The 15,687-nt window shown below is 43.4% G+C and overlaps 1 protein-coding gene across 1 annotated transcript; it reads left to right on the forward strand.

Annotated features, from left to right (window-relative positions):
- Nucleotides 1-4,507: 4,507 nt before the first annotated feature.
- On the forward strand, nucleotides 4,508-15,044 carry LOC102689111 (glyoxylate reductase/hydroxypyruvate reductase-like). The gene is made up of 9 exons (XM_006629912.3): nucleotides 4,508-4,750; nucleotides 7,688-7,818; nucleotides 8,689-8,761; nucleotides 9,884-10,000; nucleotides 10,819-10,907; nucleotides 11,436-11,540; nucleotides 11,981-12,116; nucleotides 12,586-12,716; nucleotides 14,424-15,044. The coding sequence occupies exons 1-9, from the start codon at nucleotides 4,593-4,595 to the stop codon at nucleotides 14,543-14,545; spliced, it is 1,062 nt and encodes a 353-aa protein (XP_006629975.2). The 5' UTR covers nucleotides 4,508-4,592; the 3' UTR covers nucleotides 14,546-15,044.
- The last annotated feature ends 643 nt before the right edge of the window (nucleotides 15,045-15,687 follow it).

Below are 15,687 nucleotides of genomic sequence, written 5' to 3' on the forward strand. Positions count from 1 at the left end.
CTGTATGAAGAAGAAACACTGGTTAATAATAATAATAATAATAATAATAGCTTACACTTATATAGCGCTTTTCTGGACACTCCACTCAAAGCGCTTTACAGGTAATGGGGACTCCCCTCCACCACCACCAATGTGCAGCCCCACCTGGATGATGGGACGGCAGCCATACTGCGCCAGAACGCTCCCCACACATCAGCTATCAGTGGGGGAGGAAAGCAGAGTAATGTAGCCAATTCACAGAGGGGGATTATTAGGAGGCCATGATTGGTAAGGGCCAATGGGAAATTTGGCCAGGACGCTGGGGTTACACCCCTACTCTTTTCGAGAAACGCCCTGGGATTCTTAATGACCACAGAGAGTCAGGACCTCGGTTTTACGTCTCATCCGAAGGACGGCGCCTGTTTACAGTATAGTGTCCCCATCACTATACTGGGGCATTAGGACCCACATGGACTGCAGGGTAAGCGCCCCCTGCTGGCCCCACTAACACCTCTTAAACCTATATAACAATATTTAATCAATATATTTCTTATTCAAGTAAGAATGAATTGCAAATATTTTCAAAAGCCAGACCTATTTTAATCAGCGCTACTGAATTTATGTCTCTTTAAATCCACTCCACTGCACAATCTTGCTATGACCAGCTCCTTAATTACTTAATTGATTAATAGAGTCATCATAACAACTAAGAAGCCTGCTGTTTCCAAGCTGAGTAGTCATTTTTTAAATGGTGTCCTAGGTGGGAAATATGATACACTTTTCATGGTCCTTTCAGATCACAACAGACCTGTAAATATACTGTATCATAAATTCATGAGGGCAAATGTCCATGGCAGCTAAAACATTCTGTTGTTTGTAAACAGCCTACCGAGTTAGAAACAACATGCACAATAATGTACTGAGTTCTTCTGATGTCCAAAAAAGATTGTGCAAAGTATTGTACTAAGATTGTGCAAAGTCAGTACCTGGATAGGAGACCTCCTGGGAAAAACTAAGGTTGCTGCTGGAAGAGGTGTTAGTGGGGCCAGCAGGGAGCGCTCACCCTGCGGTCCATGTGGGTCCTAATGCCCCAGTATAGTGACGGGGAAATTATACTGTAAACAGGCGCCGTCCTTCGGATGAGATGTAAAACCGATGTCCTGACTCTCTGTGGTCATTAAAAATCCCAGGGCGTTTATCGAAAAGAGTAGGGGTGTAACCCCAGCGTCCTGGCCAAATTTCCTATTGACCCTTACCAATCATGGCCTCCTTATAATCCCCATCTATGAATTGGCTTCATTACTCTGCTCTCCTCCCCACTGATAGCTGATGTGTGGTGAGCGTTCTGGCGCACTATGGCTGCCGTCGCATCATCCAGGTGGGGCTGCACATTGGTGGTGGTGGAGGGGAGTCCCCATTACCTGTAAAGCGCTTTGAGTGGAGTGTCCAGAAAAGCACTATATAAGTGTAAGCAATTAATTTTATTATTAATATTATTACACGGAGGATCTGGTATACAGGATTATTTTTTTTGCAGTAGCTGTGTCAGTTGTGTTTAACCTGTTTGAGGATTATAACCAGTCAGATCTTCTGGCACTGAAAACTAATTTTGCTTTTGTATATTCATTTCTTTGCATTTGAAAGACTGACAAAATATAAATGTTCAATGTATTTATTTTCAGATTATCTTAAAAATCCATAAAGAATCCCCATTTTTATTTACCTACTAGAAGGGTACTTCTGGCCTGTTTTATGTTATTCTTCAGCATTTCATTCAAAGAGCTGAATGGGGAACAAACTGGGACAAGCTGGTTCAGAGCCAGACAGACAGCAGCTGTAGACAAGAGACAAAAACTCCCGACAGGCAAGCATGGCATATGTTAGTACAGGGTATTGCACAACTGCTGGTGAGTATGAGACAAGCTTAACTCAGCTAGTGCATCAGCGATTCTGTTACAAAACCCTGCTTTTACATCACAGTGAGTATTTGTCACAATGTCCACTGCAACTCAAGTTTGCTGAATATTGGTAATCCCATAACGAAAATTGAACAGTTCTCAGTATTGAAGAGATTTGCTTTCAATGTTTCTATACACAGTGCACATCACTACTGTTTTAGAGTAGTGTATTTAATGTTACAGAGTGGTTAGAGAAATCAAAATAGCAGCATCAGCCTAGCTCGTTGACAGATTTTACTGGTGCATATCATGTTTTTGTAGGCTGTAGACATTTCAGAAGCTTGTACATTCTCTTCAGGGCTGTGGTTAACGTTCATATCCATAAGGATATAAATAAGCATACTGTATATCAGTGTGAAATCTGTATGGCACCATAATTTGACAAGCTATTTTATTTTAATTCATTAACTCTTCGTTGAGGGCAGCAAGTGTCATGCTTCACAGCTCCAGGGCTTCTGGATTTGAGTCTGACCTCTGGTGTCTGTCTGTGTGGAGTTTGCATGTTTCCACAAATGTTTTTGGCTTCGTTCTCTGGTTTCCTTCCACCTCTCAAAGACCTGCTGGCTGTGTTTGATGGGCTCTTTTCATCCTGTGCTCTCAGCCCTGCTTGCAGCCTGTGCTTCTGAGACCAGATCTGGAGTGCTGTAGGCCTCACAAGGACAAGCAGCTTACTGAAGATAGATGGAACCCTTCATCGATTTATGTTTTTAGGATTTATATTTCTTTTCTTTGTCACGGCTGACCTCTTTTTAATTCAAAAGAGATTTCCATTTTGTTCAAAGAATTTGAACGGACGTTTGCCACAAATAATCGTTCTTTTCCATTATGTACTGTATGATTTAATCCTTTTTTATTGAATTGTTCATTTAATATTTATTTCTTTTATGGAATTTGCATGTTGCAACATGTTTTTTTTTCATTTTTCATATTATGAAACACTAATTTCTGCTTTATGCCCATTGCTTTCCAAGATAGACTCTGACTCTCCAGCAACCAGCACCAGCAGAAAATGGATGAATGACTGAAACGGTAATATAAATATTTTAAATTCTCTGTTATGCCACAGTTTGTGAAAATATATCGCCCAACTAGCACAAACAGTATACAAAAAATAAGTGTATTGTATTTACACTACAGTTGTTGTATGGTATCAGTTAAAATTAGTTTGAACTATAAAAATATTACGTTAAAAATATAACTTTTAAAATATAATCATCCAGGCACTCTTCTCTGCGCATATCAGAGCATATCAGAGTGTTTTTTTTTGTACCCTGGAGTATGATTCACTAAATCTTCTGTTCAAACAAGTAAAGGTTATCCTCAAACAGTCAAACATTTACAGACCCCCAGCCACCTCCACAGAGGAATTGGAGACCATCTCTTTCAAAACTATTCTGTTACATTAGCGTGAGAGCTACTTTACTGAGTGTGAGTGCTGCGTTGCTCATAATGACATTGAACAGTCACTACAGTGTGACAGGACAACTGGCTCACTGACACTTCGAGAGCCAATGTATGTCATGGAATTCCATTTAATGTTTTTTAAAGCACGTTTGCTAGAAAGTAGTCTTTTTGAGTAGGTCTCTACCTACATTGCACATTGGATTTATATCCACTTTTTTCCCATTCCTGGTGCTGGATTTGCTCCAGGCACTTAGGATTGCTTATGGGTGGTCCAGTATCTGTCTGTATTGTGCTCTGGCCATTTTTCAAACAGTCCTAATTAGGTTTCCGGTCACAGCGAGGAGCATAAAATCAGTTGATTAAAATATTTGCTTAAAAATCTGTCTACATTCTCATTAATTCAACTAAATGGGACATGATCATTGGAGGATGTGGATAGTTTTGCACGGCACTGTAGGAGTTGGCCCACACAGCAGATAAGGTAGAGTAGCATGAATTTCCTTCAATGACAAAATAAAGAGGGAACTAGATTGTGAATGTGGGAGAAATTTGCAAATCAGGACACATGGGTTAACTATTCTTACGAAAAGTACTGTAAATTCTATAAAGCTTCAGTTTACTGCATCATCTGAAGAAACGATAAAACTGCAATTAAAATGCAGATATGTGCATATTCTGAAGAGACGATCACCCTCTTAGTAATAATTAATTAAAATTTAAAAAAAACTCGCATCCTGGAGAATATTGTAGTGATGAACATCCCCATGTACCCATACCTGAATTCTACTTTTTGCAATTAAATCTAAATGCGGCACTGCTGTGGATGGGAGTCTTGCAAAAAGTCCTTAACAAACCCGCTGTCAGTAGGTAAAAAGAGCTGTTGTGGGTGTCCAAATAGATTGAGCAATTTGTGATCATTTACAGTTTTGGATGAACGTGGTTCGAGGCAATTTGTTTTGCAAAACTATAATAAGATTTATAACCAAGTTTACTTTGTTAAACCAAGCTAGAATTGTAGGTGGGAGGCCAAAGGGGATTTATGTGGATCCGTTTGCCGATTGAGGAAGATTCTCGCCCGCCGCTGCAAAGAATACCTGCCCTTGCTTTATTGGTCGGACAGCGGTTATATCGCGGGCGGAACCACCCCTTATTTGTACCGGAGCCAAAACTCACTGAAGCAAGCAATCGGGAACGCAGACAGGCTCAGACGTCCCTTAGGTCTTCCCAGTGTCTTTTTTTTTCTCTGCTGATATGTGGTGGAGGTCCTCTGCCCGGGGTTTGAAACGCGTCCTGTGGCCCGAGTTCCGCAGACAGTACGCCATGCAGAGCGCACCGCAGGCGCTGGCCCGGGTCTACGTGACCCGCAGGGTGCCCCCTGACGGGCTGAGGATCCTGAGGCAGTCTGGGCAGTGAGTATTACACGTTCCTATTGGAATTGTCTTATTTATATTTACTGAACGTCTACAACCTGCTTTGTCGTGGGCGGGTGTCGATCCTTGATTATGTAGAACGCTTACATTCCCTTCTATAAACTGGTATTCTCACTGGGGCCCGTGAAAAATGAATGGACGGAGAGAACAACATGATGTTGGTAAGAATGGAAATTAAAATGAAAAAATAGGTTTATGGCTGCTACAATGTCTTTTTAAAGCTAGGTTCACCACCTACCGATTTAGAAATCCCTAATTTAAGCCATCCCACAAAACTCCTAAGCAGTAAATTAACCTGTGAAATATTCCACCAAGGCTACTGTAAATATAACGGTAAAATAGCAACTGTGATAAAAATAAAATAAAATCGATCAACTCAATTGCACAGATAAAACTTGTGAAATGCGAAATTCTGTGTGAAAGCTATTTTCGCTGGGAACGTGGTTACTCTGCCATACCCAGAAACCTACAAATTATTATAAAATTACTTTAATTAGAAGTTTTTTCGAAAAATGGAGATCAGAGGACAAGAGACTGTGAGCAAAGGCTCTTTTAGTGCTAGTCGCCAGTCGGGACAGTTAGTTCACATTACATCACATCACATCAATTAGCTCACATCACCTTTTTCAGCCGGTATCTTCAGGTAAGTGACCCTGACACTCCTATTTCTCCAGTCTGCTTATTGGTCAAAAACAAGCACCTCGTTCACTTAAAATAATCAGATAAAATAAATAAATGAATAACTGTTGCTACTTATTACCGTTACGGTATATAAGTTGGTTAATTATATTCTGAATTGAATTCTGTTTCGTAACAATATTCACATTATAACAATACATTCTTCAATATAAAGATTCAAAGTAATAAATGTCACAACCACGCTCCATTCTGTCGGTCTCCACAGAACTGCGGTTCTATTGGGCAGCCCGAGGAGTAGCGGAATGTTTGTCTTCTCTGCACCTAAAAGGCTAGGGGCTAACTTGCTTCGGTAGATTAAATATCCAATATTCAGTCAATATTAAGACAGTGCACTGAGAAGTAACGTTAGACATCTAGAATTAACACGCTGTCATTAGAAGCTACTCAATCGGTTGCTTTTGTGTAGTTTCAGTTAAATATATTCGCACCTTACGACCTGACAGCTCGGTGAAGATCTTAACTCAGGATCACGGAGTGCAGGAGGGCTGCCGATGTACAGCACCGTTTGTCCAATGCTCAGTCCAAGCATGGGTGTAAAAGAGTTGACGTTTTAATACAGATTTTAACGCCTGTTTTTCTAAGCCAACGAGGCTGTATGCAAAACGTCATTATCAGGAATTAATGGCAGACGTTTGAAAGTGCAAGCTCAGCAAGCAAGGAGAAATAAAGGAGAATCATACTTTTTTGTATTTCAATCAGATTTAGTTTTGGATAACTATGTGGCAATCCATCTGGTGTTTGTTAGTGTAGCAAATACACTGGAAGGAAACATTTGACTTTTGTATTTGTTAATAAGTAACCACCTTTCTGGAGCTGTTTGTTTTGAGAGGCTACAGGTCAAGGGTCATTGTTTTAGTTTGGTTTTAAATGAGAGAAAAAAGCATTGAAAAATCTTTAATAAGAACCTTAGAAGGTATGTATAATTCAAAACTATCCTATGTTTAAACTAAGTGCTTTTACTGTCCGGAATATCATGAAATTTGAGTGTATGTGCAGCCCAGACCTACAGTAAGTCACAATACCGCCAACAGAATTATTAAAGGCTGAACAGTTTTAGGGAAGTTTGTAACCTTGGTCATGGGAGATTCTGCAACTTTTGTAAGTGATCTTTAAAAAGGCAGATACCTTTTAGATAAACAACTGGTCCAATTAAATGACTGAAAGATGAGATGAAAAACTACAGCTCTCCAGGACCAGAGCTGCGTTCATTAATTTAATTAATTTGCACTTTGTGAATGAATTTTTATGTACTTGTGTGACTGGTTACTAGGACAAAGGCACTACAAAAATTTTGTAAGAGTAAAATTTCCGTGAATTGTAAAGAGACTGAATAGCTTAAAGATACAGTAGGTGCTCTTCTGGAAGAGCTCAATGTGTGTCAACTTTCTTCCCAAGAGAAGGAGCTCAAACAAGCTCCTTGAGGTCTTGAGATCTGAAATTACTCAGCCTCATTGTCATGAAGAAACACGAAATTCCTTTCAAAATGTGTTCATTAGATCGATCAGTTACTCCATGGCCCAGTGATCTCTCATTTGGAAACGTCCTTATGTTCTTAAAGTATTTAAAACATAGACAGATCCCATTACCAAAGACTCTCGTGCTACTATGCTGCCTCTCTTCACCCCAAACTCTTGAATACAATCTCTTCAAGTCACATGCAATAAACATGCCCGCCTTTGTTTTCCTTTTTTAAATGTTGATCTCATTACTCCTGTCCTGGAGTCTTTGCACTGGCTTCCTATCAGGTTTTGTGTTGATTTCAAAATCCTCATTCTCGCCTTTAAGGCTGTATATACTGTATGCCTGGCACCTCAGTACCTGTCGGGGTTTTTCATGTGTCTCTCGTCTCCTGTCTGTCCCCAAAGCCTATGTGCTCTCTATGGGTGACAGAGCCTCCTCCTGCTGTGGCCCACAGCTCTGGAATTGTATCCCCAAGGATATTAGAGAGTCGCCTTCCCTGAGCACTTTCAAATCCAGACTCAAAACCTTCTTCTTTAGAAAGCCTTTTGCTTAATTTGTCTTAATTGGTTCTGTGTCTACCCCTTTATATTCCTACTGCATTCCAAACCCTTGCTGTAATTGTGTGAATTCTGCTGTCGCCTCTCCTCTCATTTTTTCTTCAAGTAAAGTGCTTTGAAAAGGCACTTTTAAAAGCACTATATAAAATAAAGTTTATAATTCTGCATAATGCACCCCTCCTCCCCTCCTGTATTGCAGGGTGCAGTTTGAGCTGTGGGACTCCGATGACCCTGTGCCAAGGAAGGAGCTGCTGAAGAGGGTGGAAGGAGTGGAGGGGCTGCTCTGTGTGCTCACTGAGAAGATCGACTCGGAGGTGCTAGAGGCCGCAGGTGAGGCAGCCTGGCTGGACTGAGGCCCTGCCTCTTGCCGGCCTCCTGCGCCAGAGAACTGAGTGACCAGCCAGCAGGTTGTAGGTGTGGTGTCTGTAATTCTAAAAGGAGCAGTTCAGAACTCAACTGTAACCCCATGAACCAAAATTGTGAACAGTGGATAAACTATTTTTCAAACTTTAAACCCGATATGAATTGTATGCACCTCATTGTTTTTTCCTGTTCTGATTTTCAGCCGGAATGGAGTTGTGAAATTTGGAGCAGAAGCTACTTCGGGAGTGTTTGGTATAATTTGTCATCAGCCCACCTAATTCTAGCTAATTTGAATTGCCGGAAAGTAACATTACAATATAAAATATCAATATTTTCTGAAATTCAAAAAATAAAAAGTATTTCTGGGTTGTGTACTTGGAGGTTAGCATTAATTGCCCTGATACTGAGACGTTCTCATTTCTTGCTTTATTTGTTAACTACCTTTTTGGTCATAATGAATTGCTGTTGCTGTATTTGGATATTGAACTCCGGAACATTCACCTGAAGATGGAAAAAAAATGCATTCAAATCAAGTTGTACTCAGAGCTCAACAAACAGCCATGCTCAGCTGCTAAGAACTACAGTAGATGCCCTGAGGACACCTGCCACATACAGCATTTATCCGAAAGAAAAGATCTAATTTCACTGGTCAAGTACAGTTCCAGCCACCATGGACAGGAATCCTAGATCTTGAAGGGAAATCACAGCAGACAGCAAGGAAGATTAGGAAGTTGGAAGTACAGCAGATAGCAGCACTACTGGAGTTGCTGATGCTGTGAGTGCTGCTTCACTGAGAAAATCCACTCTAATTGTCGATATTGCTTTGTGTCTGTGTAGGGCCTAATCTGAAAGTCGTGAGCACCATGTCAGTGGGATATGACCACCTCTCCCTGCCAGAGCTCAAGAAGAGGTTTGTGCTGTTACATGTGTGCGCCTGCAGTTTGTTCTTTTCCTCCTCATTAATTGCTAGCCTGTGCCCTGTGTGTGACTTTAAAAACCCACTCATTATTCAAGTGATTTGTTTTGTTTTTTTTTGTTTCACACCATTACCATTGCCAATCGTGATTCGGAGCTGCTACGAATGCACGAAGCCCGCAAACGCAGCCCCCTGCTGGAGGTTCAGTGCTAAGTGGAGGAGACATATGTCCGTATTAGCACTGAATTCCTACAGGGGTCACTACAAGACCTCTGGTCAAATAATCCCACCCTACCGTCAGAATCGCTCTGCTGATTGTGTGCCACTGTTTAGGGTCTGCTAGTGACATCGCCCAGGCTGGACCCCCGTGATCACAGAGCTAAGCCTGCGCTTGGACAAGTGCCTTCACTTGTTGAGCTATTGGGCACTCGTGCATTAAGAATTCCCAGTGGGTTATTGATTACAGAGAAACAGTAGAGTGGTGCACTTTGCATTTACTGTCACACCCTCTGCAGCCAGAAGGCGCTCCTTCTCTGTCCTGTCCCTAGTTTCCTGTGCTTTGCTCTCCTTCCGGTGTCTCCCTCTCTCTCTGGGCCTATATATTTCCGGGTCACTTATTCTGCTTCGCTCAGCATTGACGTTCGGATGTCCTGAGACCCGCCTAGCACCAGGTCGCCGCTCCGTGGCCTGAGGGCATGGGTCTCTATACGGCACTCCAGAACTCTTTGCACTGCTGAGCCCGGGCTGACTCCCCGTTCCGCCACTTCGCATAGGGTCTTTTTCTGCTCTCCTGCCTCTCCACGGTTTGTCCCTCCTGACATCCGTGACAGATACAGTCTGATGGATTATCCTTATCTAATATGCACATACTAGAACCATTATTCTTCCTTGCTTTTCCGCTGTAAAAAAGCTGTTGATCTGGAAATCGACAGATGAGAGACAGTACCGGTGGTGCACTGATTAGACAAAGCAGCTATAATCTCCCAAGGGTACCCTCTGAGCAGAGTGGTAGTGCAGCCCTGTGTCCCTCCTAGGTGCTGCGAGCCTGTCGGGTTCATGGCGGGGGGAAACGCCTGCCAGACCTGGCTTCTTCACGATGTCCGTGTCTCCGTGCAGGGGGATACGCGTGGGCTACACTCCAGACGTGCTGACGGACGCCGTGGCGGAGCTGACCGTCGCCCTGCTGCTCGCCACCTCGCGCCGGCTCATCGAGGCTGTGGAGGAGGCCAAAACGCAAGTCCCCAGTCGCCTATCACCCTTCACCCCTTCACCCTGTGCGCTACGGCCTCGGCCCGTCCTATAATTCCTTATCCCAACACCCGAGATCTCCCACGCTGGCCCTCCAGAGTTACTGGTTCTGTTTTTTAGCTACTGATTGGAGACGCGTCTCAGACCTGGAGGATAAGGGCTCTGTAGGCCCAGAGTCGGAGGCCACTTGCTCCAGGTCAAGGTCAACACTGACAGACAGGTCAACACTGAACTTGCCTACAGCACCTGCCTCGTATTTTAGAAAGAAAGGACCAAAGGCGCTTTTAGCTGAAGCAAAGCTGTTTTGTGCACATGGCGGGGAAAAAAACCCAACGTGTTGATTCCTGCTGGGAGGTATGAAAGCCATTCAGGGAATTAAAAGCCAGGGTGCTGTAGCAAACAGTGGCCGTGCGGTGGTTTGACATAGAAAGGAACAGGATAGCACTGTGAGTGTTCAGTGTGCGATGGAATACAGTGAACGTGTCCTGGAAACGCTGATCTCAAAGGCAGATATGCTGCAGAAGTCAGATACTCGGAGACCTTTGATTTATGTAAAAAGGGGGTGAGTGGGGGTCCATCTGTAGCACCAGGCCCCAGTGCGAGTTTACAGTCTCTGCAGATTTAAAAAGCTGGGGCTTCGGTAGCTAGCAGATGAGAACGAGCAGTGTGTGTTACTGTGTGTGTGTGTGCGTGCTTTTGTTACAGTGCAGCAAATTAGAATGCATTAGGGTGCAATGCAGAACTGCCCCACATTTCCATGCTCACAGCTGATTAAGGGCTCTGTGCTTTTTCTTTAATTGCAGTGGAGGCTGGGGGACCTGGAGGACAATGTGGCTGTGTGGCTATGAGCTCAATCAAAGCACTGTGGGAATAATGGGCCTGGGCAGGATAGGTAGGAGTGCCCACAATCCCACTCTTATTATCTTCCAGAGGACCCGGACACCCCTGCTTTCACACCACGTTCTGTATTTTCAGTGGTCAAAAGAAGATTTGCAGTAGACTGCAGCCAATGACCTGTTGCCTGCTCTCCTATAAGTTGATTATTATTATTAAGCTATTAATCCTACTAATAATCTGTAAAAGAGAGCTTCAAAAGAGCCAAATATAACTTTATTATTTTGATTATTTCTGCCGACGCAGCCTTATTGTGTCAAGAGAACTGTATTTGAAAAAGGTTCATCTGCAGAATGAATCTTCCAGAGGGCAGGTCACTACGTAATGAAAATAAATGTCCACTTATGTCCAGCAAAGATTTTGCGCAGCACTTGGCAATGACAAGTGTCCGGGTTGAGGGCGAAGGCCTTGTTCTTTGTCCACCGGTGTTGTTGTTTGATGATGTGAGAGGATTTCAAATTGATGAGGCCTCTGGAAGGTAGGCGAGGGCTTGATGTGCTGCTAACCTCTTTGTTGTGGGTGGCAGGGGTGGCCATCGCCGAGCGCCTGAAGCCCTTTGGAGTCAAGAGGTTCATCTACACGGATGTGGCCCCAAGAACGGAGCTGGCCAGTAAGATACAAGCAGAGTATGGTGAGTGGAGGCAGAAAACGAAGTGCTCAGCCAATGTAGCCAGCAGAGAGTTTTCAGAGTCTTTATATGGGGCGTTTTACCCCAGATGTTCCAGTCCACCCAGATGTTTAAGTGGGGACAAACATTGCTGGGGGAGGTAACCCTGATGGATCAGTGTCCTGTCTGTGGGGAGTCTCACATGCTCTCTAGTGCACTTAACACCACAGAAACCAAGATGATCCAGTGAGGGGCTGTGCCTCTAGTATGGACCCTTTACCTACTGTATAACTGAACGTAAAACAAAACTGGATATTCACTCAAGGGGGTTTTCAAGAGGATGGATATTTGGAAATTTCCACCACATGAACTACTGCAGGTGGAGTACAAGACCAGGTGAGGCCGTGTCAGGAGCTTGGCAGGCTGCTGGAATGAACTCCATTTAAGTTTTCCTGCTTCTCTAGTGACCATGGATGAGCTGGCGAGGGAGTCTGACTTCCTGGCAGTGTGCTGTGCTCTGACTCCCGAGACGCAGGGCATTTGTAACCATAGCCTCTTCTCCAAGATGAAGAAGACGGCCGTGTTCATCAACACCAGCAGGTACGGCACACCCAGGGTTCGAACCACTCCCTCCCTCGCCTCTGTCAGATCTTCTGCTGAGCTGGGGTAGGCCTGGTTCATAAAGTTCCCTTGAGCAATAATGAGACAGGTACAGTGATGTCTTAGCCATCCACCCGGTTTCTCAGCCTTCCAGTTCTGTCCCTGTAAGTGACGTGAAGTGGACATTTTATGTCGAAATGAGGTTGAATTCTCAAACAGTAGTGTTGTGTCCTACCTCAAAAATGGGTTGTTTATTTCTTATACTTTCAAAAATGTAACAAATCAGTTTACTGAAGGTGACGCTTCATCTTTCAAAACGTGAAGAAACTGCAACAAAATTTAAGATAAAATAGATACGTGTATAGATCTCTCTTAGGGTGGGATCTAGCCTCCAGGATAAAATGTGTAGTTTATAGTGAAAATCGGGTCAGTTGCCTCCTTTCTCCCCACCTTTGTCTGCTGTGTCCAGAGGTCCCGTGGTGAATCAGGAGGACCTGTACGAGGCCCTGTCCAGTGGACAGATAGCTGCAGCCGGACTGGACGTCACCACCCCTGAGCCCCTGCCCCCTGACCACCCTCTGTTCAAACTGAAGAACTGTGGTAAGTCTGGCCAACATGCAACGCCACACGCAGCAGCCATATCACCCTGCAACTCACAGCTGGCAGCCCACTGGAGCTCAGCAGGTGTGAGCCTGGCCAGTACCTGGATGGGAGACCTCCTGGGAAAAACTAAGGTTGCTGCTGGAAGAGGTGTTAGTGGGGCCAGCAGGGGGCGCTCACCCTGCGGCTCATGTGGGTCCTAATGCCCCAGTATAGTGACGGGGACACTATACTGTAAACAGGCGCCGTCCTTCGGATGAGACGTAAAACCGAGGTCCTGACTCTCTGTGGTCATTAAAAATCCCAGGGCGTTTCTCGAAAAGAGAAGGGGTGTAACCCCAGCGTCCTGGCCAAATTTCCTTGGCCCTTACCAATCATGGCCTTCTAATAATCCCCCTCTATGAATTGGCTTCATCACTCTGCTCTCCTCCACACTGATAGCTGATGTGTGGGGAGCGTTCTGGTGCACTATGGCTGCCGTCGCATCATCCAGGTGGATGCTGCACATTGGTGGTGGTGGAGGGGAGTCCCCATTACCTGTAAAGCGCTTTCAGTGGAGTGTCTTGAAAAGCGCTATGTAAGTGTAAGCAATTATTAATAATTATTATTAATTAACACCATTGCAAAAGGCATGAAGCCTTCCCTGCTCACCTGGACATTGCTGGCCCTCGGGTGCTTTAACATTGTCAGCACAGGCCTGCTTGAGGCTGCATAATATCAGGCACTTGAAGGGGAACTATGACGCTATTTTCATATTTCAGGGTTAGATGGAATTGGCATCGAGGAGTGCATTTCAAACCGCAGTAAAAGTAAAATGTACACAGTAACTTGGAAAACCTCAAATTTACATTACAAAAGAGAAAAAATTTCCAGGTATGTGCAGGCAAAAAAACTGCTGGTGACTTGTTGTGGCCATATTAGATTGTAAACAAGCAGGCTTATGAATACGTCTCGTTTAATCCAATAGAAATATCGCTTTCAAGTTTGGGATTCGATTTGCCGACAAATACTACTTACTTGTTAACTCTGCAGGCAGATCATGTTGGAACATTTCTGCAGTGAAATGTCGGCTGCATAACCTGTATTTATTCGCTCGTAAATCACATTACATTAGTTATTACAGAAACTAGGGAGAAGGAAGGGCGTCACATCACAGTTTGTGGGAACTCTAAGGCAAGTTTGTGACAACATGGCGACTTTGTGAAAATTGTGATTTTTTTCCTATAACATCAATGAATTTATTTTGTTACCAAGATTTAATAACCAGTCTGAGAAATCAGGATGCCGGTTCCCCTTTAAATCATGTTAGGCCCATAATCTTAAAACAGACCCATAGTTTTTGTTTGTATTAATAATCAATTAAATCAGACTTCACATTTTTTCGCATGAAAAATATTACAAACCCACATTGAAAAACTGAGGCTTACATAGAGCACAAGGTGCAAAACATGCAGACATCTGACAATGTTAAACTGCAATAAAGAAATGTACACAGAAACATTATTATTCCATCAACAATGAACTCTTATACTTTTAGAAGGCAATTCTAATAAATTGTGAAAACCTGCACTGCATCCAGCAACACTCAAACCTCCCATTCTGCTGGATAAACCCTAAAAAGGTTTTGTTTGCCGAAGACAAATACACCTCATGTCCCAAGCATGCCTGTGATAGGAATGGAGGTGACCCTCTTCCTTCTCCATTTAGTTATCCTGCCCCACATCGCCAGCGCCTCCTACACCACCCGAAACTCCATGTCTGCTCTGGCGGCGAACAACCTGCTGGCTGGCCTGAAGGGAGAGCCCATGCCCAAGGAACTGAAGCTGTAAACGCTGAGCAGGAATGGCCAGGGCACCCTTGGCCTTATGGGTATTCGCTGTCTTCCCCAGACGCCTGACGAGGGTAGCTTTGGCCTCCTCTACATGGGTGCATTTCTCAAAAGTGGCTCCTGGAGCTAGGTCATATTTTCCCCAAAAACCTAATTTAACTGTTACCACAGGATATTTGCCAATCAATCAATGGACATAACTGTGTGGCACAGGACTGCCTTTAATTACTGAGTGCAATGACTATGCAAAGCTCTTTGTCAGCCAACATTTAACAGTTATAAAATGCAATTATGTCCCCACTGAAATAATATTTTTGATGCCCAAAGATCCTACATTTTTCGTATCACAGTGCAGGCATAGGGGTTTGTAAAACACATTACATATTGGTTGTGTTGTACTTTCTGCCGGAGGTATTAAAGATAGCTGTATAAATTACCTCTTCCTTTGCCTGGTCGACTGAAATATTCCAAAAGTCAATAAAAGTTTTCTTTAAAACATTTGTTCATTGTCAAAAGCTTTTTTTGGGGGGTCAATACAACACATTGTGTAGCAGTTAGTTTTCTATGAAAAATAATACTCATTTCTTTCATTCCATAGTCTGTCCGTGTCTGTAGTTAAAATGTTGTGGGTAGAAAATCAGGACAAAGTTATTCAAAAGGGCCAGTGGGAGCCCACATCAGTGCCAGGTATGGTCTTGTACAGTTTAAAATTATACACTGCCTACATATGTCTAAGTCTGAGCTTGCCAGGCGTTTTCCTAATTTTGACCGAACACGTGACAGATGTGGCCAAGCTCACAGTTGTGGGTGCCTTTCTATATCTTGTTGTTCTCCTCCTAAAATGGTTCATTTCTGGTCCTCCGTTTTTGCCTCTTTTTCTTGTATTCCTCATCTTGAAATGGAACCCGCTCCTTTTGTTGCTGTTTTTGGCATGCCGCCTGATAACCTCACCCTCTCCCACATACAGTCTGACAGCCTGGCTTTTACAGTTCTCTTTGCAAGCTGCCCCAACTCACGTTTGTTCAACGGATTAGAGATGAGATTCAATTTGGAGAAAATTAAATACACACTTAGCAAATCCACCTTTATTTATTTTTTTTAAAGATTGACAATCATTTCTGAACTATTTTGAGACTGTGAGTC

Source organism: Lepisosteus oculatus, chromosome 1, assembly GCF_040954835.1.
Source record: "Lepisosteus oculatus isolate fLepOcu1 chromosome 1, fLepOcu1.hap2, whole genome shotgun sequence".
In the NCBI taxonomy this organism is placed as follows: domain Eukaryota; kingdom Metazoa; phylum Chordata; class Actinopteri; order Semionotiformes; family Lepisosteidae; genus Lepisosteus; species Lepisosteus oculatus.